Source organism: Leopardus geoffroyi, chromosome C3, assembly GCF_018350155.1.
Source record: "Leopardus geoffroyi isolate Oge1 chromosome C3, O.geoffroyi_Oge1_pat1.0, whole genome shotgun sequence".
Classification (NCBI taxonomy): domain Eukaryota; kingdom Metazoa; phylum Chordata; class Mammalia; order Carnivora; family Felidae; genus Leopardus; species Leopardus geoffroyi.
This window is the reverse complement of record NC_059338.1, coordinates 93,096,072-93,120,430: the sequence shown is the minus strand read 5'-3', so window position 1 is coordinate 93,120,430 and position 24,359 is coordinate 93,096,072. Positions and strand designations below refer to the sequence as shown.

Sequence of the window (24,359 nt, the reverse complement as noted above, 5' to 3'; positions counted from 1 at the left end):
CTGGAATATCCCTGTTCCAATCCATGCAAAGAGGTTCAGATTCTAATTTGGAAGTCACCACACAGTAAGCCACTTCTAACTTTCCCACTGCGCAGTCTTAGACTATGGGATGCAGAAACCACCCACTGCTTTTCTCTCATCTTTGTAAACATTAATTTAAGAGGCTCAGGATCTTCATTCTTCCCCTACTTATCTACTAACCACTGTCACAACAGAAGGAATCCTCTGTTGAGAAGGACCAAAGCACTGTCCAAGGCCCTGACGACTTGATCATGTTTTCTACAGATGGGCGCTTGAGTCATTTGCTAAAATAAGCCCTACAACCATCTGGCTTGACCCCAGTTTAGTATTTTCTCTTTAAACACCCTTGCCCCATTTCTATGATAGATCATAGAAAAAGACGCCCAATGAGATTAAGGGAAAAAATTAATAAATGGTATACACCTAATATGAATGAGAAAATGTTTGCTATAAAATGGAGTTTAAAATTCAAATAATTCTCTCACAACACTCCAACATCCACTCCAGCATTCAATGCCAGTATGGTTTGAAAGTGAAGGTTTCAATTAGGTTTTCCAAAGCCTGTGTTACAAACACACAGTGTGAACAACGTAGAAACATTTTAGAAAATATTAAAATTTGAAATTAAAAAAAATAATAATTAAATTAACATTAGATAAACACATCCGAATTTCCAAGCTTCCAAAAATGGAGGAAAATGTTATTTTCGTTTACCTCGGTATTTTGAAAAACAAGGTATCTGGGGTAGGCTAAAGACTCATTCTCTCAGGTATTTTCAATTACAAATAGTCCTACATCTACTTGAACCTTACAAAGCATTATCAATGATTATGGGGTCAAATTCAGGTATATTTTACTTTTTTGATTTGTCACATTTAATTTTCCATTAGATTAACATGCTAGCTTTTTCTGTCTTTTTGTTCTTGGGTAAGTGAATGATTTATTAGACCCGGTACTCAGTTTATGAGCTTTTCTCATTTCAACGTGAAGAAACTGCAAATATTTATAGAAGATGAACCATACGTATTTGTTCCTGAAAAATGTCAGAATATAGCACTCAAATCAAATGCCGAACAGAAGCTCTTCCTTAACACTACATACTGTGCAGATTTAATTTCCATTGACATGTTTCCCTAAACAGTTTTTCCCACTACAGTAATTCCTAACCCGAAAACTACTGAAATCTTCCATTAAGTGTGTTACTCTGAGTTATGTGTTACTCTCAGTTATGTGTATCGAAATAATCATATGGAATGTAAGAAATAACCACACCTTTAAAGAATATAATTGAATCCTGTTACATTAATCTTACACCATGTAATTATGTTTGAAAGGACTTTCCTTTCAGTTTGCTCTTTGATACTTCAAGGGTGCTTTGTTTAACTCACAATAGAATTCCAAATCTAGGCAACTCGAATGCAAGGAAATAAACCAACAGAGTATACAATACACAAGGACAGAGACCAGGATCAGTTTTGTTTATCAATACCTCTCCTCTATCTAATATGACCACACTCAAGTACGGGTTGCCTCCAATCAGGCAGCAGCATGGGTAGGAGTGCAAACTGCTTGAAGGTAATTTGGCAGTACGGTTAAAAAGCCTTAGAATTTTATATAATCTTTGACCAGCAGGTCCACTTCTAGGAATTTATCCTAGAAAAATTAATTCATGTGAGCAAGTACCTGAATTCTAGAATGTTCAAGGGCCACAGCTTTTTAAAAGCAAGGGCCTGCTAACAACCCAACATCCCAAACAGAGAACTTGAGAGTACATCTGTCATCACAGTCCATACTGAGCCTCCACTACGTACCAACCACTGAACATTCTGTGCACTTCACCCGAATCTTCGATAAATTTCTTCAATATTCACACCTGCCCACAGGGCAATATGCCTGTCCCCTTTTCACATCTTGTTTGGATGAGGAAAGTGAAGCACATGGAGGTTAAGCAACTTGTTTAAGTACACCCCAGAGGGAAAAAGGTCAGGTTTCCATCCAGCTGCCTGCTCCCAGAGCCTCAGCAGTACCTCCAGAACAATGCTGCCAGGGGAAAAAAAAAAAAAAAGACTTCTCAACTCTCCTTATCCCTAACCCGTTCTCTCTGATCATCTTCCTATGGGCCATGTCTTCAAGATGAAAATCACTAAATAGAGTCTCACAGGCACACTTCCGCCAGTTGTACCCCTCACGGATTTTGGTGTTACACACAGCAGGATTTCTGATTATCTTTCAAATCTGAGATTAAAAGCTCCCCTCCCCCCATGGAGTACTGTTCTTCCAATTCTTCTTTCCCCACTTATAAAACACCATGTCAGCAGAATTATACTTCATGGTATGGAAAGATAAACATGAAGTCCTAAATAAAAAATAAATACACAGAATGAATTTCTTTTTCATACAAAATACGGTTCCTTTGGTGATTTTTTTTTCCCTTAATTCTAGTGGCCAATTAATGACCTGGCATTAATGGTACTGGCAGACCATCACCTGTGGAAACAAAACGACAGACCAACAAGAAGCACGCCCAGCAGTTTGAGGCTTGGGGATGAGGGCTGCCTGGGCAAGCACACAAGGCCTGGCCTTCCAGGGGCACCAATTTGGTAGAATGAAGCACAAGAATTCACAGTGTGCCAGGGCCTCTGGGTCAGGAGTTGGGACAAGCAGCACTGGACTCGATGTTGAAATGTGGCACCTCAGAGATAGTAGAAAAGGTGACGGAGCCTGCAGGTCTGAGCCTGATGAAGCTTCTGATCAAATCTGTTTTATCTTTTGGAGACAAACAGCATAAGCAAAACAAAAATAAAAGGCTAGTCATGTCTAAAATCAAATGAGCAGGCAGTCAAGGTTGTTTTATTATTTTATTATTAGCTGGAAAGACTTCAATATGCAAGTGTATTTCTTCCAAGAAGTGCCCCAATGTGATCTCAAGAGTCCACGTTAACTCCTTTTCTGGAAACTTCCTTTTCTCAGTTGTTGTATTCCTGAAGAGCCTGGGCCATGAAGAGTTTGCCTAAATTTTGGGCAGTGAACTCCTTGATGTTCTGGCAGTAAGTGTTAATCTGGCCTGTGCATTTGGGAAAGTGAGAAAGAGAGTCACAATGTTCCATAAATTATAATGACCTAAAACACTAGTCAAGCAAGAAAATCAGAATGCAGGATCATCAGAGTTTTGTTTTGTTTTGTTCTGAATCAAGAGTTTATAAGAATCAATTCCATTTGTCCATATCCTTATAATGAAGAATGTAAGTTCTTTTGAAAATAGGCTATCTTCCACTCCTGGTTGCACGGAGAATGAAGAAAAACAGCAGTTAAGTACATATTAGCTATCAATCAAAAGGTACTGACTATGTTGATCAGACGCACGTTGTACTAAGACAAGTGAGAAAACAGCACTGGCTCTCCTTAGCCAGGCACAAAAGAGATCCAGATACCAAATCACAGAACTGCAAACTAAATGGACCTACCTGACCCAGATATGAACAAGTACAGTAGTTTTCAGTCTGTGCTCTGGAAATACTAAGGGTTTCTTCCTCTTCTAACCCAAGATAGAGCAGAAGCAGAGAGTCCATGTGAAGAAAGAAATACATCACTGCTCTTTAAGTCTTAGAATTAATGATCTAATCTAATGCAACATTTGTGCAATGTGTTTTGAAAATATAATAAATACAACTCTGCTTGAATTGGACCTTAAGTAAGGAAAACGTGTCCCAGTTTCCCAAATTTAACTTATATGTATTCTAGAAAATCTTAAGGAATTTGGAATTTCCCCCCACACTGAAAATGTACCAACAGAATTAATAAATTGTGGAAGATCATCTTTTGAGTAGGATTTTTACTCAAATACATCTCTCACAGGCAACTAGCTGATCGAATCAAACAGTATTTAACAGCATTTACACAGAAATCAGGTTATCATGGCTAAATAAGAGCACAATCAAGTCCTAGCAAAGGACACAAGACTCCACCAACCACTGAAAGGCAGTGTTAAATGGTAAGTACATCCACACAAAGTACATCCAGAATTGCATTCATGTTGCTACAATAGCAGTCAAAGTTAAGGGAAATCTTTTTCAATTCAAACACCCACAAACAGACATGGGCTCAGTGCTGGACTGGAACATGAAAAGTAAGCAGCTCGAGCTAAATGATCTTCTGCATTATGAGAAGGTAAACATTTTTTTCTTGGTTTCTATGAAAGATGACTCAAATAAAACCTTTCCACTTTAGAAAGTTTATAATGCCATCTCAAAAAATGCTTAAACAAGGAGTGAAGTGCAGAAGGAAACTTAGAAATAACAAAGACTGACATGTTCATAAGTTTCAGAGAGTATATGTGCTAGATTCAAATTCATCATTCAACCATTTTAAATACACTAGCTTTTATGATGTATTTTTCTGTTTATAGATCTTTCCTTGTCTCCTGCTTCCTAAGGAAGAGAGAAGAGTAGCCATGTTTTGCACCAGCTGACAGTACCTGCAATGAGCAGAGAATCCATCCTGGCTGGCGGCTGGGGTGGCTTGAAGAGCTTGGACAGATCCTCCTCAGGCAGTGGGGGCTCCCCTCGACTCTGGCGTTGCATGTTCTCCTGCTGGCGACGCTGCTGATACTAAAATTCAGAGGAGAAATTACTTGGTTATTTGTCCCTACCTGAGGAGAAAAAGAGACCCATTGTCAATTACGCGATCAGCAAAACTCCATTGCTCTGAATTCAAACTTCAGTTTTAAAAATGGTAACCCATGGTAACTCCTGCTTCTAAGAAGCTAATGAATATGGCGATAAAGAAAATGCCTTTGTTGGAAACTCAAGTGTCGCTCTGAGAGTCTATAATGATATGCAAAAAGCAAACTGGTTACGTAGGAAACCGGGGGCTTAAAAGATAAAGAAGTTCATAATTGGTGAGTGAAGGGGAGTGATTTTACCATTTATGACAATAGGGTAAATGACGGCGTTACAAGTAACATTTATCTTAACTGTAGTAAGTAAAGGAATCAACTATCACATTGGGGAATTTTTTCAACTTTACCCCTATTGACCAAAACAATAATGCTGATGATGTTAATACTGTAACATCATCACTGCTATTATTACAGTAGTAAGCACTTCTACTGATCAGCTGTGCTTTTAGCCCTATAGCTAAGAATGAATATTAGCTTAGATAACGCTTCAGAAACTTTCCAAACGAAGATTCCTGTGATTCTCTGAAGAGAAGGTGAAGATACATCTAAAGGTATGGCTTAACTACAAATTCACAGAGCAAATTATAATCAAGAGGTAACACTTGTGGGTTGCTTACAACAGCAGAGGGAAAATATCCCACACGTAGCCCTTAAAATGTCAGGTAATGAGAAACCAAGGTGGGCCAGTAAAAAGTTTAGGTCGTTGGATTCTTAAAAAGGGGGAGTACCTTCCTTTGCAAAGATTTCTATACTCATTAGGGGATTTGAGAGAAGTCAGACAAATCTAAAAAGGGTTATGAATGGTGGTGGTGGTACAAATAAGCATCAAGTGCAAAGTTTTAAGACATATTAGAATTGTAAAAAATATCTGTAAGACTGGTTTCCAGAATCAACGGTCTCACAATTTGATACTCCAGGCTGCAACCTTCACCTACAGGAAGCAGCAGCAGGAGGACAGAATCATGCTAGGTCTTTTCTGCTGTGGTCGTCCCCTGCTACCCTTTATAAGTGTTTCACCATCGCCATTTTTACTACCCATCATCTTTTCTTTTAAAAGGTATATACTTTATAGATTTGTATGTGTTTTTAAAATTCTAAGTACAATAGAAACAAAGTACTTAAATTTCACTATATATGAACAACTGATATTAAAAAAAAGTTTGAGTGTAATATTCTCAGAACCCCTTAGTTATACTTGTGCTGAGAATTATACAGTTAACAACACCTAGTTTCAAGTGCATTTTAATGAAAACACAGTAGTCACATACAAACACTTTCACAGATGAACATTCTGGAATCAACTTATCTATGAATCAAGTGCTATAAGAACTCCTCAGAACAATACAGTCCTAAAAACAATATTCCAGGAACTGTGAGAATCATGTGGCCTTCAAGCAACACTAATAAAGAAAAGGCTAAATGGCCATAGCAGTGTGTATGTGCATGTGAGAATGTTCAGGTAGTTCTAGGGTTTTTATCTGTATTATACTATCTATTTCCCAGCGGTTGGTCTATTATTTCCTATCAAAATTGCTTGCTCTTAATCACAATTGCTCAGTTTTTCAAATGAACTGAAGATTGCTAACTATGCTGCAATGAGCCACTACCAAACCAATTATAGTTAGTAAAGAAATGAGCTGTGACACTCCAGAATCTCTTCTGCCTCTGATTTTCTCAATAAATGTATCTCTTATTTGCATAACACTGTCATCACAATCTGAGCTTAATACACCAGCATTATTTAAGACAGGTATTTTAAAGTACAACTTAGAAATAATATGTGAGGAACATACTATATAAAGAATAACCCTTTTAAATATGATATAGTTACCAGCTAATAGTCAATGCGTTATCAAATATAATTTCGATAGTTTTGAATATAACTCTTAAAGCACCATACTTAGGAATGAATTCCATGTCTGTTGAATTTTTCCATAACACCAACCTGATGTTTCTGCTGCTGCTGTTTACTCGTGTTCCTCATGTATGTGTTATATTTAACTATATCTTGGCTCATTTCATCCACTCTGTCCATCAGCAACTGTAGATTCTTCCCCAAATGATTGCTGAAATGTAAAGTAAATATACTGGCATGTCATACTTTAAAGTTATAGCTCTGCCACTGCTCTAAACACTTCTGAGATATTAAACTGTGCTGCTATTTGCTAAAAGAATGAGAGCACACATACACATAACAAGGGTCCAGGAAAGAATGTGAATCAGCTTGTTATTAAACTTTTCATATTGAACTCACACTGTAACCACCAGAGCACCTGAAATAGCTCAGTTTCTTACTGTCAGAGCATACATATATCAGAGTAGAAGCTGTTAAACATATCTAGCAGGATATCTATAATGTTTATTTCCTGAACAACCAAGTTTAACCTAAGCTCAGCACTCCTGCACCTTTTCCCTTAGCACCACCCCCTTCCCAACTGTGTTCCAGAGCATTTAAATCAGGACGCATGGAAAGGAAGAACCATGCAAACACACTAAGACTTCTGGTACATGATTTCTCTATCCAGCAGGTTCTAAAAGAACAGCATTTATTCTGTAAAGCTACATGAGGAAAGAAAGAGGGCTCCTTTCCCCTTGCCCTCCCTAGAATGTGTAGTACAGTCATTCACACTTCTTTTCCTCTCCAGAAATTTCTACTGCAGCTAATTTACCAAAATCATCTTAGAAAATGATGCTCATGATTTGTAAAATGACCACCATATTCATTGATTTCTGCCTGCAACTAACTCCTACCATGGTAAAGCCTACTACTGCATACACGTACTCTAAAAATAACTAGTTAACAAATAGTATTCACTCATTCATTTCAAACAAGTATTTACTAAGCATCTATTATGTTCCGACTTCAGTGTTAGCAAATAGAGACAATGATGAATGAGACATTCACGGTCTCTATCTTCACTGAGCCTACAAATGATTAGGTGTGGGGAAGCGGGGAAGGGAAGGTAGAGACACTTTGAATAGTATGGTTGCACTATCCCTTTGAGGAGATGACAGGCTGAAAGCAAACGATCAGAAGGAATCAGCCAAACAAAAGTCTTCCTGGAGAAGACAGCATCAGTGCTGAATGCCTGTGATGCACAAGAACGAGGCCAACAAAAAGAGGAGGTCTCAGCCGTGGCTGGAACACAGAGGTCAGACAAGCCCACACGGGAAGTGATCAGCTGCACCACAAAACACTAATGACAGTTAAAGTGAATGAGACCCCTCAACACCAATTAAATGATGCCCTTGAGTTGTTCATGTTTGTGATATATTTTGCCTTAAATCTTAAAATGACCACTCTGGCTGCTATGCAGAGAACAGACTGGAGGGTACAAACCAGGAGATTAGTTAAAGAGTCTATTGTGGTGCGTTGACAAAGATGTAGAGAAACTGGAACACCCATAGACTGTGGTGGAAAGGTAAAGTGGTACAGCTGCTATGGGAAACAGTTTGGTGGTTCCTCAAAGAGTTAAAAGTTACCATATGACCCAGCAATTCCACTCATAGGTATATTTATTCAAGAGAACTAAAAACATAGGCTCACACAGAAGACTGTGCACGTATGTTAATAGTCGTATTATTCATAAAAGCCAAAAGGTGGGAAAAAAACCAAATGTCTATCAAAACATGAATGGATAAGTTGTGGTATGTCCATACAATGGAATACTATTGAGCCATAAAATGAATGAAGTCCAGATACATGCATAAACCTTAAAAACAATATACCATGTAAAAGAACCCAGATACAAAAGGCCTCTCACTATATGGTTCCATTTGCATGAAATGTACAGAATAAAGAAATCCATAGAGACAGAAAATAATGAGTGGCTGCCAGAGCATGGGAAAAGGAGGGGTGACATGACTGCTTAATGGATACTATTTGGGGTGATGAAAATGATTTGGAATTAGTAGTAAATGTTTGCACAACATGGCGAATATAGCAAAAGCCATGATATATTGAATTCTTTTTACCAAGTTTTGGTTCTTTCCTAAATGAAAGAACACAGAACTGGTGTGTGTGTGTGTGTGTGTGTGTGTGTGTGTGTGTGTGTGTAAATAAATTTACCTTCTAATCCCAGGTCTGGAACTACCTACATAACCTTAGCCCAGTTGACCTAATGACGCTTTTTCAAAACATTCAAATGTTTCGCTTTTTTGCAAAAGTGTTTTTATCAAATTAAATTTTATTTCATATTTATCTTAGCCCATTTTAATTTTGTGATTCATTTTTAACTTTAAAATCTTTCTTATTCTTTGGAAACAAGATAAGTATTTGTTTCTGTTTTCTTCTAATTACTTAACAGCTTGATTCTAAGTCACCTCTAATTAAATGTCTAGGCCAAGGTCAAGGTGAGTAATTAATTCATTTTTTCCTCTGAGTACTTAGTCCACATCCACTGATTATACAGTCACACTGTGTTCCAAATACAGTCAAGATTAAAATTTAACAATACTCTGTCATCTAAATGTACTCTTTCAATACACACTATTGAGTACATACATATTTTGCCAGTCACCCTGTCAGATGCTGTGTATTGAACTGTAAAAGACATTGTTGCTCTCCACCCATCCTAGTGAGAAGACAGGAATGTAAACAGATAAACACAACACAGGGATGTAACAGAAGCATACAAGATAGTCTGGTAGGAGGAGATGAGACTTTCCAGATAATGTGACAATTGAATTTTGAATTTTTGAAGAGGAGTTGGAGACAAGGAAGGCAAGAAGGGACATTGAAGATACTGGGCACAGGCAACATGTTCAGACACTCTGGCATGAAAAGCATGATGCCTTTAAAGAACTGCACTGAGGGCAAGATTGGGAAAAGAGAGCAGTGAAACTAAGAGGCAGACAAGGGTCACAGCACAGTCTTGGAAGCAAGGACTGTACGTTTGGATTCTATTCTAAGGCCAATGGGGAACCAGCCAGAAAGTTAAGCAAAGGAGTAATACGAGAGTACAATTTGCATTTAGCAAGATTACTACAATGAAAGAGGAATAGGAAGTTTTGCAGGAAGTTAAGAGACTGCGAAAGTAATCAGGAATAGAAATAATGAGGCCCTGGCCTAAGGTAGCAAAAGACGCAGAAATAAAATGAAATCACCCCAGGAGCGCACAAAGGGAAAGACAGACCCTGAAGAACACCGAAATTTAGGGATGAGCAAAGAGGGCTCACTGTGGAGAATGAAAAGTAACCTAATACAGTTGTAGTTTCAGAGGCTCCAAAGAAAGTATTTCAGGAAGAAGGGGACATCAACATACAAAATACTTAAGTGTCCACAATCTCCAGTAATACAATGATGAAGCCCTCTATGATTTCAGTGAGAGCTCTGACAAAAAAGAACAGATGAAACACTAAGTATGACTATAAAAACAAGTGAGTATGAAGCAACAGGTGAAAGGAAATGGATAATAGTGGTATGACGTCAAAAAGCATTCTTTTTGTAATTTTGTTTCTTAAGATAATGGAGACTTAGGGGCGCCTGGGTGGCTCAGTTGGTTAAGCGTCCAACTTCAGCTCAGGTCATGATCTCACAGTTTGTGGGTTCCAGCCCGGAGTCGGGCTCTGTGCTGACAGCTCAGAGACTGGAGCCTGCTTCAGATTCTGCGTCTCCCTCTCTGTCTGTCCCTGCCCCGCTCATACTCTCTGTCTTTCAAAAATGAATAAATGTTAAAAAAAAATTTTTAATTAAAAAAAAAAGATGATGGAGACTTAAACAAGTTTAAACGTCCTTTTTAGGAGATGTATGTTCAAATATTTAGAGGTTAAAAGTCATGCCAGCAATTCTTTATTTAAAAAAAGTTTTTTAATGTTTATTTTTTTTGAGAGAGACAGACAGAGTGTGAGCAGAGGAGGGGCAGAGAGAGAGAGGGAGACACAGAATCTGAAGCAGACTCCAGGCTCTGAGCTGTGAGCACAGAGCCCGATGTGGGGCTCAAACCCACAAGCTGTGAGATCATGGCCTGAGCCAAAGTCCGACGCTCAGCTGACTGAGCCACCCAGGTGCCCTGCCAGCAATTCTTTCAAATGGTTCAGGAAAACAAAAAAACAAAAAACAAACAACAAGCCATGCATTTATGTACATAGATAAAAAGAGAGCAGGTGCAAATGTGGGAGGATATACCACTGGTAAATCCAGGTGAAAAGTTTATGTGTGTTCATCAGATTTAACTCTTTCCATTTTTCTGAGGACTTGAACATTGTCAATTTTTTTTTAATGGGAAAAACAAAATAAATAAATAAATAACAGAAGGCAGGAGGGACAGGGATGCGACAGCCCTCAGGAAGAGGGCACTGACCCTTCCATTTTCACCAATGAAAGAACTGAGGCCCAAAGAGCTAGAACAAATACAAGAAATGCTACAATCAACTATGCAAATAGTTGTTTAAAAAAAAAAAGTCATTTATACACTAAGTGCAAAAGGAATTCAGAGAAGAGAAAGATCACCACAAACCCTATTAACTGGGTGATGGCGGGAAGGGTAATGACACTGGAGAAAACCATAAGGGAGAGTTATTGCCATATGAAGAGAGATCTATTATTTGTTCCCACACCTTAAATCTTGAAGAATGACTACACTGATTCGAGCAATTCTACTGGAATAGACTCGCCCTCTCTACCCCAAAAGGTCTTTAATATAAAGCACTAATGTTATGTATTGTTAAGTATATGTAATTCGTGAAAGAACACAAGCACCGATCTGTGGCCTCTAAACATTTCATATCATTTATATTACTACAATGTTCTTCAGAAATATATCCAATAAGAAATACTCAAAAATCTGCACAACAGGTCTTGAAGGGCAAAAGGAATTAAAATAATATCTATTTCACAGATAACATTCACAGGAAATCAGGTCCATTACCAAGAGCAACTGTACAGGGATTTCTTCAGTACCAGTTCAACTAGAATACTGAACCAGGGAGATATTATTAGGAAATTCAATAATATAGCCTTTTCTTTTATTGTCAAGGTAAACAAAGAACTGAAAACAGCTCACTTAAACAGATGTGAACCAACACATGCAGAGATATGCTGTAGTCTGCTCTGGCTGTAGTATCAATTTATCTTTATCCTTAATGTATAATGCCCACCTTAGTTTACTTTTTTAAAGAGGAAATAACATAATTACTTTTTCAAGTGTGAAAAGCTGAAGGCTTGTGTAACACATTTTTAAAAATTAATGAAGGCTGTTATGAGGCAGCCATTACCAGAACTTCCATCCAATAAAATTAAAATTAAAAATTAGAATTGTTTTAAATGAAAGAAAATGCAGTATGTTTTATTCACAGCCTAGAACCAATTTATCAGGTAAACCAAAGAAGTGGTATCCACATATGGGTTGTGAAAAGCAAGACCACGCAAAATGTTTGAGGAGCTGCTAGAGCATGATTTCTGATGTGGTTTCTTAGAAAAAATTTCATGGCGACTGACCTGATTATCATCAGCATGCTATTAATGTTAGAAATTAAAATCTGAGGGGCGCCTGGGTGGCTCAGTCGGTTAAGCGTCCGACTTCAGCTCAGGTCATGATCTCGTGGTTCATGATTTCAAGCCCCGCATCAGGCTCTGTGCTGATAGCTAGGAGCCTGGAACCTGCTTTGGATTCTGAGTCTCCTTCTCTGTCTGCCCCTCCCCTGCTCATGCTCTGTCTCTCTCTGTCTCAAAAATGAAAACATTAAAAAAAAAAAAGAAATTAAAATTTGAGATGTACAAAGGTTATAGTTCAGTCTGTTAAAACAGTATGATCAGTTTGGGTGAATATAACAGTCCACTAGAACAGGTACTGCTCAGGGTTGCTTCATTTTTTTCCCTTCCAACAGGAACACAAATTTACCTTTTAAATAATTTCACATTTAAAGAAAAGGACCTCTCTTTCTATTTCACATAAAATACAGAAGATAAAACTATAATAAAATATTTGTCTAGAACTTAGTTGCTATGGCAAACTGGGAGCATTTTCTTGGCTATTATAAATGCTGTTCTGGATAAACAAGCATTACAGACCAACTCACTGGTAATGTTAAAAGCACAAAAGGGCTATATTTGTTTTGTATGCTCAATAAGCTTGAGAAAGGGTGAAGGCATAAATTATATGAGCAAACGCTTTCACATAATAAATTTAAAATTATTGTGTAACTACATATATACTTAATGTATCAAATTGTAACCTTGCATGCTAAAGAATGTTCTTGGCGCAATGCTTTAAATACAGGTGTGCTGACTGTGTTTGTAAAAGTAATAAAGAAAAGTATGACCTTCTAAAAGAGACAAATTAAAGGACTATTATGAATATATGTTTGCAGTCCACAGTAACTCTTTAGTGCCAAATTAGCCTTGTAAGCTGGCTGTACACTCCGTTTACCATGCAGTTTCCATCTCCTTCCTCTGTACAGGCTTTCTAGTGGCCTCTATGATGGATTCATCCAATAGAAGTGGCCGTTCAACCACAGTCCTATCCATTCCAGGGCATGGAGAATAATGGGCTCTCTGGTCCTCCCGGGTTTATCCCACTCGTCTTATAACAAAGAAGTACAAGGTCTGTATGTTCTTTTGTACAAGCTTCTACCGGGGGTTATAGAAATATGACAAATAACTGAGCTTCGGTTCCAAACTGTGTGCTTAAGAAAACACACTTCGTGGTCATTCAACAAATACATACTGATTAAGTACCTACTCGGCCTATTTAATTTCTACAGGTCTGCTGCTAGCACCCTCCCACCACAAAACAATCACCAACATCAAGCTTAAAGGGCATTTAAGAGGAGCTACATAGATGATTCCGCTTATATTTCTGTTAAGAGCAATAAATGATAGGAAAAGAAACATTAATTCCATAAAGGAAATAATGTGTTTGGAACACCTCAGTGAGTACTTTACCAACACAATAAATACCTAGCAACTAGATAGCTAAAGGAGTCACAATGGAGGAGATGATGTCACCACTGTCTAGGACAGCAAAAGCCAGGGTCATGCTTGGAAAATTCTAATTTTAGTTGAAAATCCACACTGGAAATTCACTACTAATACAGTCTGTATCTGAACAAGGGCAAGTGCCACCAGTAAAACAAATAAGCATTTTTGTTTTTCTCCTGAGTATTATTAAATATCCAGACATAATACCATAAGCCTCTAAGGACAGTGTACAATAAATAAAGCGAAGCCCCAAAAGAAACAAACAGACAAACAAACTCCTCTCCCATGGGCATTTACCACATCAAAGCAAAAATGATACAGCAAAGGCATCAGAGCATTCTTATAATAGGAATTATTAGTATTCAAACACTTTCATTTGATCAGTTTGGCCTTTTTCCTGGGATCTTAGCAGGGCTGGATAAATACTACATGTTGTTATGTCTTAAGAACCTCAAAGTGTGCTTGGGTAATTTCTTTCTTGATTCATGGATTAAATTCTGAGTGAAAGAATCTTCTGCAGAAAGTGATAAAAAGGGACTTTTCATGAGACAGGGCCACTTACCTGCTAGCAAGACTGAGCAATTCATGTTTATCTGCTACAGCTGACTTCTTCTCAAGCTCCCACATTAGGACGTTGATCAGATGTGAATTTTTAATTACAATCGGCACTTCTTCAAACATGTGCTCAAAGGTGATATTTCCCTTTTTCAATCTGTGAAGCATGTTAAAAATACTTTAATCTGGTGGTCAGAAGTAAGTGTTAAATTGACTATTTCATACATTTTCCCTAATTACAGGCCCTCTCCAGGATCTCTGTTTCATTAGCACTCTTTTAAAAAAGGAGAGAAACGAGTTTCACAGAGTCCAGCATAAGTCGAATGATTTGAATAACACTGAAAACGATCCAAGTTTGAGTTATAAAGCTCAGAAAACAAGATTCATGGCAAAATAAACTATTCTTTCTCCGTAATCAAGTATCTTCAAAATTTCATTGATACTAAAATGTAAATGCCATGGGAAGTAAAGCTATATAATCTATATCTAAAACATTTCCCTAGAAAAGGGAAATACTCTAGTTGCTGGAAAGTTCATTTTAAAAGCCTACTGAACAACTAAATTCACCACTAGCAGAACACTCACAGGATATCCTATATACAATGGTTCAGAACACAGCAAAAATGCCATTTCTCATAATTTAGTTATAACCACCACTCCCAGGAATTGTTCATGAGTTAGCTTTTAACATTTTTTGCCTTAATTTCTTTAGAAGCTATTAGGAAACCAGCAAAAAAAACCTACCTGTGCTAAATGAAGTTAAAGCTACTAACTTTAATAAGAAATCAAAATTCCCATAATTAACAGGAAATGAAAGAATTCTGAATTTTTTTTTTAATTTTAATGTAAATATTCCAATGCCATTATGTAAGATCATAAAACAGCTGTACTAATTAATTCTGTTCATACCATCAACCATAAAATTTCCAAAAACCCACATTCTTTATGGATACCTTAAACTGTTTGTATCTTCCCCACCTCCAACCCCCAGCCCCACAAAACAGGAGTTCAGAAAGTAAGACCTACATCTCACAGTCCTCCTGACACAGAGCTCATACTCTGACAGCCGCCGGTCACTCATCTAACCTCCCTTTGTTAATCATTTATTTCCTCAAATCCAGTAGCTAATTAATTCCCACTCCAAATGAATTCATCCATAGTGAGAACAGACAAGACATTCCATACAGAACAGTTTAAACATGGAAAGGGAGAGATCAAGTGGCACTCGGCCATGCAAAAGACGTCTACCGTCCACACGGCAGAAGCATTACCACGCCGCCACCACCATGGATTCAATAAATGTGGCAAACTAAAACCTTAAAAGAAAAAACAGCCAATGCTTTACCATATGCCTCACAGGCCCCCAAACACTTACGCTTCAGGAGAAAAATCCTTCTCTTTACAAACTTCCATCAGTTTAGGAGTCAGTCGGTATGCTTTCAGCGAGAGAGACCCTTGGGCAGTTTTTATGGGATCTCAAATAAGGAAAAGAGAAAGAAATTTACTAGAAATTTTGTTACTACCAGTGCCTGAATGACACTGGTTCTAGGCACATTGTCACTTATCATACAATCTTTGCAAAATGAAGATCAAAATAAATGATCAGAACGCATCATGAAGCAGATTGGAACCAGCAAATAGTTAAGTGAAAATGTAGGAACCCTATCGTCCTACTTGTAATTGGGAGAGGAACTTCCTCCCTGAAGTAAAAATAAAGGATTCAAAACGAAGCGATTCTCGTATCTATTCCTCAGCTCGAACAAGTATTCTTGATGAAAAGTAAACATCTCATATGTTCTATACCTTACATTCATCCCATATGACAAGAAAAATACTAATGAATATTAAATATGAAAATACACTGCATGCACTTGTGCAGTTCGGTCGACTAATTTAAATGAATAACCCTGCAAACGAAATGTATCCATCCTAAGAATCACTGCCCAAGTTTAGTAAAACAGATTCTAAAAACAAAACAACAAAAAAGTGCTATCACAAAAGTGTCTTTTTAGTTTCAGAGAAACTAATTTTGTCAAAAACTAGCTGCTTAAATACTCCCTGAGTAAGGGAGCTTAGCACTTGCTGCATGATAACGGCTCCGGCACGCCAATATTCGCCTAAAACCTGTGTTAACATTCATGTTGTCTGAAACTTAACACAGTGAAACTTTTAGCAATAGGTGATAAAATGAAAACCAAAATAGATTGAAACAAGTGGAAAATTCATCAAGGTCTGATGATGCAATGTTTCCAGCCAATATAAGTACACTTTAACAACTTGTTCTTTACTGTAATCCAATTGTTAACATACTGAAACAATTTTGGGGCAGCTCATAAGATTGATCGTATTCATTAGTATTTTTTCTGACAGATACTCAGGACGTTACATTTACTTCTCAGCTGGAAACTATATGCAAGTCTGCCAGATATGGCAAACTGTGAGTGTTTGGGGAGGGGGAAGGCTATAAAGCTGTTAAATTGCCTACAGTTCTGATACAGCACAGAACATCTGGTCTGGAGAGCTTGAGGAAACACCATTAAATAGGCCGAAAAGAAAAAAATCTTTGTGCTAAGAAACAGTCCAGGTTTTGTACGCTGCTGTCAGAGGTATAAAAAAAAACTTGGCACACTGTGTTAGGATTGGTCAGTCACGTACAGAGCCAGACACTCTAGCAATTGGGGTTTGTTAGACATCTGGTCGAGTTCCACCAGCCCCTTCAAATGAGGGAGGGGAGACGGAGGAATAAAAATGAAGCAGCTACTCCAGCATTCCAAAATGTACACATCAGGGCTCTGATAGCAAGAAAAATAAACAGAGAGAAGGAAACCCTGTCTAGACTTAGCTGCTGCTGAGGCTGCTGCAGAAACAGGGTTGGTATTTACTTGAGAAGGCCTGCCAGGCTGCTCTTAGAGGCAAAAAGACAGAAAGCAAAAATAGTAGTAATAACATTAAGGGAAGAAAAGAATAATAAAGGAAACTCCTACTAACCGTAAATGAGAACGACAGATTCCTCAATGGCATGCTGGTAACTGAACTGAGAATCCAGGAGTGCTCGGGTGACGAACGAGCCATAGTATGTGGACTGATACCAGCCCACGTGGAGATGATCGATGTTGACATGGCGAAGGCTGCGCATCATTTCCATCTGATATTGGACTAGACGATATAGAGAGGAGGGGGTAAAAGAAAATCTATTTAACGACGCCACAAATATTAAAAACAAGCCTTTTTGGAAATGAGTTGTTACACAACAACTTATTAGCTACAGGGAACAGGTTTCCAGATTTAAAATTCATTCAGTTCACATATAAAGAAAATGAATTTAAGCTTTCAAATCATTTCAAATCCCTGAAGCTTTCTTTTTTTCATTGATGAAATAACATGTTGTAGAAAAGTTACTAAAAACACAATAATAATGCCTTGTTCTAAAAATGAAATTATTTGTTAAATGTGGTTTCCACTCCCTTCTCAAAACTCTTAAAAATAGTCAATGTTTAAGAAAACAATTTGTGTATTTGCTATACCGGTTGGTTTTAAGAAATTTCATTTGAATTAGTAAGTGAGAATAGTTATCAATGTCTTCTTCAACACAGATTTGAGAACTGAGAAGTTAAGATCATCAGGAAAATGAATGGGGAAACAATTAACTACCACATTATTTAAATACGAACAGAATACAAGCTGTAGCTGATTTAAAATATAAGAATTCATTTTTGCCTTCATTTGGTGCCCCCTGCTGCATATGCTAAATTTTAAAAAGAACTCTTTTCTTGTGTTCTTTTGTGTTAACTAATAGATACTAATTTTTCATTAGAGTTATAAGTTAATCACCATGTGTAGAATGAAAAGGTTGAAAGACTTTTACTCCCTTCAAATTAATAACTATAATGTGCATTAACTTAAAGCAGTATTATTAGAAAAATAGGTGCAAACTGAGAATATAATAAATAAAAGATTAAAACCTTTAAAAGCAATATAGCCCAAAAATGAGTAGCAAATAGGTAATACAGGAGAAAATTTTATAGTCAACCTACCATCCAGGCTATTTCTATTATAATGAATGCACAACTATGTGGAATAAATATATTTGCTTAACTCAGAATCTAATCATTTCATTTTTAAAACTCTTAATCAGGTTTTAGCAAATGTAAAGTTATATGTTTGTCATTTCCTTGGTTATAACACTATGGTTTTATAAAGCAAACAGGATTCAGGATCATAAAATACAAAAGAACCTTCCTCAGATGGGCACAATCTTACTTTTCAACATTTGTTACTAGGCAAAGAAATTACAAATCTGCTTAATTTCAAGGAAAGTTCTATTTCTCATGATAAAATAAGGCTGTCAACTTGTAAGTATTCAAGAATTATACGTTTTTTAGTTTTTCTTTTTACATACAATATGATGGCCTCAAGAAGAAGTATGAGATAAATATGACAATCTTATATCAATTTATCTTTTATCTTAAATTTTTGTATCTCTGGCACATAACAGACTTCCTTCCCAGCTAGTTTAACAGATTCATATCAAACACATAAATATGGCATAGAATCACTGCTATGGTCTCTCTCTGCTTTAAAATTCCCTCTTTTAAATTAAAATCACTAACTTGGCAAATGAGATTTAATCACAGTTAAAAGTTCCAATATCACAAACGAAATAGGAGCCAGACTAAATTTACCATTCATTTTAAAGGGACAAGGAGAAGATGGGGAGAGAGTAACAAGCAATTGACAATTGTCAACACATGACTGGATAGGATGATTTCTTTAAGTCAGTACTTCCAAAATATCGGTCAATGTACAATTCAGCTATAATATAAGGAGAAATTAGATTCAATTGGCAACAGTAGAAAAAAAGAAAAGACTTGGAATCTTGAGATCTAGGTTCTCATACCAGTGCTTCGATTATTCCCATGGGGAGTCCTGCCATCCAGGTAATGACTTTTTTCTGATGCTTAACTTTCCCATCTCCAGAAAGATCTAAGAGCTCATCACAGTGAAAATGTTGTGACTCCACATTGTTCACTGAATATGCTAATTATAAGTAATAATTTTTCTATAGACTAAAGCATAGCCTCCAGCATGCATTAATACTTAAAAATGAGTTTCTCTGAAAAGCAGTCTGTAATCTTACTAAGTCTCTCCCCAAATAGCCTGAATACAATAGCTTTTATAATAGTATTTTCAGGATGCAGGAGGTAAAAAAAAAAAACAAAAACAAAAACAAAAAAAAAAAAAACCTCTATGAACAGTAGCAAGCCTCCAAATTCTTTCTTCATCCGGAATCTTACCTACTTTAAGCCCCTTGGACAAAAATGAAAATAAGTGTTCCTTTTAGCTAGGAAGAGACTGAGGAATAGGCGGCTTGTAGCCCTACAGAGTTAACACTGCTCCAATGTATTTTATTCTGAGAACTGAGAAGTGGAGAGACAGCTTCCATGCTCGTAGAACTTGGGGCAGGGGGAGAGAGAGTTGGTGGGTGAGGAGACCACTTCCACTTTGCCATTCTATAGCTTAGAAAATCATGACACACAAGATTTTGCAAAGCTCTAATAAAAACTTATTTTTTTACAAGTATTTATTTATTTTGAGACTGAGAAAGAGTGCACACATTGAAGGGGCAGAGAGAAAGGGAGAGAGAATCACAAGCTGACTTTGCACCATCAGCGCGGATCCCAATGAGGGGCTCAAACTCACAAACCCTGAGATCGTGACCTGGACCAAAATCAAGAGTTGTATACTTAATCAACTGAGCCACCCAGGCGCCCCTAATAAAAACGTATTTTTAAAGTCATAAGCATTTTCACATGACCTAAATATGGCAAATAAATATTAAAATGTAAGGGGTATGAACAAGACAGGTAAGTTGATAAAATTGCTGTTCAAAATCTACAAGGCACCAGAATTTCACTATTATACAAAAAATATATTCTGGGCCTATTCTGTGTGAAATTTCTGGATAGTCTCTATTTTGGTTTGGACTTACTACCCCAACTTTAAAAATTAAAAACCACAACTTAAAGAATGTCCTCCTGGAGGCGTCACACCCAGAAAGAAAGATCTAAAAGGACTGCAAGGGATCCGTGAAAAGATGAGCACAGGGGTGGTGCTGGGGCTTCCAAGTAAAGCTGGGTACACTGAGGCCTAGTCCTCACCAGGACTACTCACATGAGCCTGCAGTACACAAAGAGGTACATTGGATTCAATAGAAAGAATGTTTAAGTGACATTTTTTCTATTATATACAAGCTGAGGAACAAGAAAAAACTCACAGCCAGCCAAGTGAATTGCTTTCTCTGCAGACTTTTAGATCTGTGTCCTCCCTCTAATGTTGACACAGACGCGTGACTCTTATCTCCCTTCACCCACGCAGCGTTTCCTTTCCTCTTCCTCCCACCCACATTTTCAAAAAGCACAAAACCAAACCCTGCAGAAGTACCCTGGTAAACTTAAGTAGGGATAAGAAATGCAAGCAGACCGTCCTTTAAATGGTCTCAAAACCATGCTCCTGGCAGCTACCACCACTCAACTGATCTGAGCTGCCACACCAGCTCACACCTTTCACCCCTCTGGACTACGAAAGACACGAGGGAAAAAATCGTGAAAAGGTGACGTGCGAGGGAATTCTACACAGGAAATAAAGAATGGTCCCGGCAGATGCTAACCTTCCAGGTGAATGCCATCATTGCTTTTGTGGCTATGCTAGTTTCTCTAGTGAGTCATAACAAGGTGGGTGCTTAAGGCACACGCAAGAGACCCAATGTAGCTACAACACAAAGGTAACAGGGAAGGGGAGGAAGCTCATGCTTTCGGGAAGTGGCTGTGATGATGCCTTGTTCCAGCCCACAGACTCTGGGTGAGTGGGAGGTAGAACTATGTTTGCCTTCTTATGCCCAGCTGGACTCACTTTACTGGTCTGGAGTTTTAACAGGAGAGCATACAAGATGTGCCCAGGCAGAGATAAAGTTCACTCCTATTTAAGGAGTGCCTCACACCTCAGAACAAAGAGAATCACAACAAAAGAAACAAAAGGAAAAAAAGAGGAGGGAAAGAAAAAAAATAAGGCTCCTTGATACCACAAACTCCTTACTGCAGAGTTAATGCAGGTCAATGAAATAAGAAACAAGCATTTAAAGGCATCTTTGTAGAATTGGTCCAGGGTTAGGCACGCTCTCACTTTTGTTCTAAAATTCTCTTATTTAACAGAAAGAAGCCCAAGTAGCAATTTGATCCAATGATACTCACTTCTGAGTTAATATAACCAAATATTCCTCGGGTAGTTCCCAAAGAGGACTAGAAAGAGGAAAACTGTTTGGGGGGGGGGGGGGGCGGCGGGGGACTATTTTTAAATCACGGTAATATCCAACAGAAAGCTCAGAATTGTATAGTGAAAAGTTTAAGAAAGAACTTTTTAAGCATTCTTAGCTTAAAAAGCAAACACTTTACAGAATGAGGAGATACAGAGCACAGCAAATGAATTTCAAAAACAAACTGATAGCTACCATTAAGCCAACTCCCATTACTAATACAAAAGCTATACGTAAAATGCAGTTGAGGTAGTGCTACAAAATTTGGAAGGATTATCAAAATGAGCTGAAGTTTTATAGTCTCTTCAATCTTTACAATTGTCTTAATTGGTTAAGCCTCTCCCAAGCAAAGGAGAGCCTGGTTTACAATACTGAATAACTGTTCAAAGTCTGGCACCAGGATATTCATATTCACTTTTTCCAGATATCCTCTTTGCAAAACAGTCGATTTTAAATTGCCTAGAGCTAAAACTATCTTAACTGAGGCAGGCTGCCCAATAACTATTCCTTTCAAAAATCCACCACATTTGTCAGGCTTTCTCTTGTTTTTATCTCCAAGTATGAAAACACTGAAAATAATATGTTGTTTTATATTTAAATGCTATATCTGGAGTTATGCCGGCAAACAACAAACAAGCTTGAGATATGAGTTCTCCTGAAGATCACTGAGAAGGACAATGAATGGATTAGAAGCTTTTTAGTTCAGTAGAATAAGTAGCCAGCATTCTTTCACCTTCAATTCCTCACCCTTGTCTTTAAAATCATCTTTTTTATTTTATTATTTGAAGTGAACCCTATTAAAAGATAACTTCTCGGTGAAAAACAAGAACAAAGAACTACCACAGTTGGCTAGTTGGGATGACTGAGCAGAAAGTTAAATCTGTAGGTAGCATAGTTTAATGTCTGTCAGATTAAGGGGAAAAAAAGTGTTTTACAGATGTCTTATTAACTTTGAAAAGACAAAATAACCTAATTTAAACTTTAGAAATTAAAGACAACTTAATGGACGTACTGTCTCATTTAGTGACTTAATACTATATCGAATGAATCCAAATTATTTTAAAATATATTGTCATAAAATTATATTAAAAATATCCATATATATAGGCTGGAGGGAAAGGGCAGAGCTAAACCCCAGGAGAGAAACTAGCACTTAGTGAGCACTTATTATGTCAGACTTCCCACTAAGTGGTCCACATATGTTCTCTGACCATATTCCTCACAGGAACTCTAATGAGCTAATCACCATTACTGAAATCCTCTTAGAAAAACTATAAAGTGGCAGGACTCAATCTGACTTCAGACTCTGCGACTCCAAAGCCCAGGCAACCACCCACTTACAGAATTTCATCTCTTCTTATTCATAAAGTGTAAATTATTTCTGAGCCAATAAAGCACAACACACAAAACACAACAGAAATACTCAATTTCTAGGTTTTGAGAAAACACAGTTCATACATGTCTGACCACTAAATCAACCAATAATTTAGCAATACCAGTAAGATGTTAAGTGATAAAACTACCTTCAAAGGTTTTTAAATGTCAAAGTCCGTAGTTATTACAAATACGTAATCAAACTCCTAAAAACACTGCATTCTATACCACTATTTGAAACTTATGCCAATGCTACTTTGTAACTAAGAGGTGGCTTGGATCAAAGATGACTCACACAGCACAAGTAGGGGGACACAGACCAGATGCAGCACATGCTCTTGGCAGCAAAGAAAACTACTAAGCTCAATCAAGAGATACAAATGGCTTTAAAGCAAGCAAGCAAACAAAAGCCCACAGCTCTGTGCAGCAGAGCTCAATGATTTCAACAAACATGACAGGGAAGTGGGACACATCAAAACTTCCTATCTGTTTTAGCATGAGGGCTAACCTAACTAGGACTTTTAAGAAAATAATTATAAGCCTCTTTCCCAGCAGCACCATGGGACACCAGTAAGCACTGACAAGCTATGAACTCTGAAGGTATTTACCTCAGTATTTAATAAGACCAACTACTCTGTGCTTTCCTCTGCATATCAGACTTTCTGCCAAGCTGCACATACGTTGCAGGAAGTGTTCAAAGCCAGTAGCAGATGCAGATTTAAGCAAACAGAATGTGCATTTGAAAAAAGACTTAAATAAGAGTCGACTTTGGGTGGAGAGAACTATGGGGTACACGTGTCTTAAAACTTCCATATTCTCTTCACCCAAGTCTGTATCATATATTAATTCTTTTTTTTTTTTTTTTTCAGTTAAAACATCTGTTATTAAGGCCACCCCTGTGAATGCTTAAGGATTTTGGTAACAGTTCATTTTTCACATTAAGTGCCTGATATATATTCTACTCTACTTAAAAACTAATCTGTTTTATTTTTAAAAGAAATAAGAAAAATACTGCCTTTCTTTATAATCTTACAGAAATGTTTTTTAAATAGTTCATTTGCCTTGGGTGGTTTAATTTCTTCTTTAGAGTATTTATGAATTCTGACCAATAATTCCTTCTAAATGCCAACCTGAAGATAAGGGAAGTGGTGGGGAGGGGGGGGAGTGGCTCTTTTAAAACTAGTAAGAGCTTTGAAAATTAGGGGAAATCAGGTTTTTTGAGGTTTTGTCTCAAAAAGTCTTTTATGAAATAAACTGGACTCTTTACAGAAAATAACATGTATATCCTGTAACAATTTCATATAGTTACCCTCCTAACCAAATCATGAAACACAGCCAAGACATCCTATTTCTTTGAGGTTATGAGAATTTATATATATACATACATATATATATACATATATACTTATACATGCATATATACACATACATGTATGCATGGAAATATATATATACACATACACACACACGTATGCATGGAAATATATATATGCATGCCCTTG

At 37.3% G+C, this 24,359-nt stretch overlaps 1 protein-coding gene across 2 annotated transcripts in view; it reads right to left on the bottom strand.

The window, feature by feature from the left end:
* Positions 1–2,865: 2,865 nt before the first annotated feature.
* EIF3H (eukaryotic translation initiation factor 3 subunit H) overlaps positions 2,866–24,359 on the bottom strand; it is a 101,219-nt gene continuing 79,725 nt past the window's right edge. The window contains exons 3-8 of one of the 2 annotated variants that reach the window (XM_045453861.1): positions 17,163–17,330; positions 15,550–15,649; positions 14,182–14,331; positions 6,645–6,765; positions 4,496–4,628; positions 2,866–3,085 (exon numbers count right to left, since the gene is read on the bottom strand). In XM_045453861.1, coding sequence (XP_045309817.1) covers positions 2,988–3,085; positions 4,496–4,628; positions 6,645–6,765; positions 14,182–14,331; positions 15,550–15,649; positions 17,163–17,330 — 770 coding nt within the window. In that variant the 3' untranslated portion in view covers positions 2,866–2,987. Of the gene's footprint in view, positions 3,298–4,495; positions 4,629–6,644; positions 6,766–14,181; positions 14,332–15,549; positions 15,650–17,162; positions 17,331–24,359 lie in introns of both variants that reach the window. The other variant, XM_045453859.1, reaches the window with a different exon arrangement.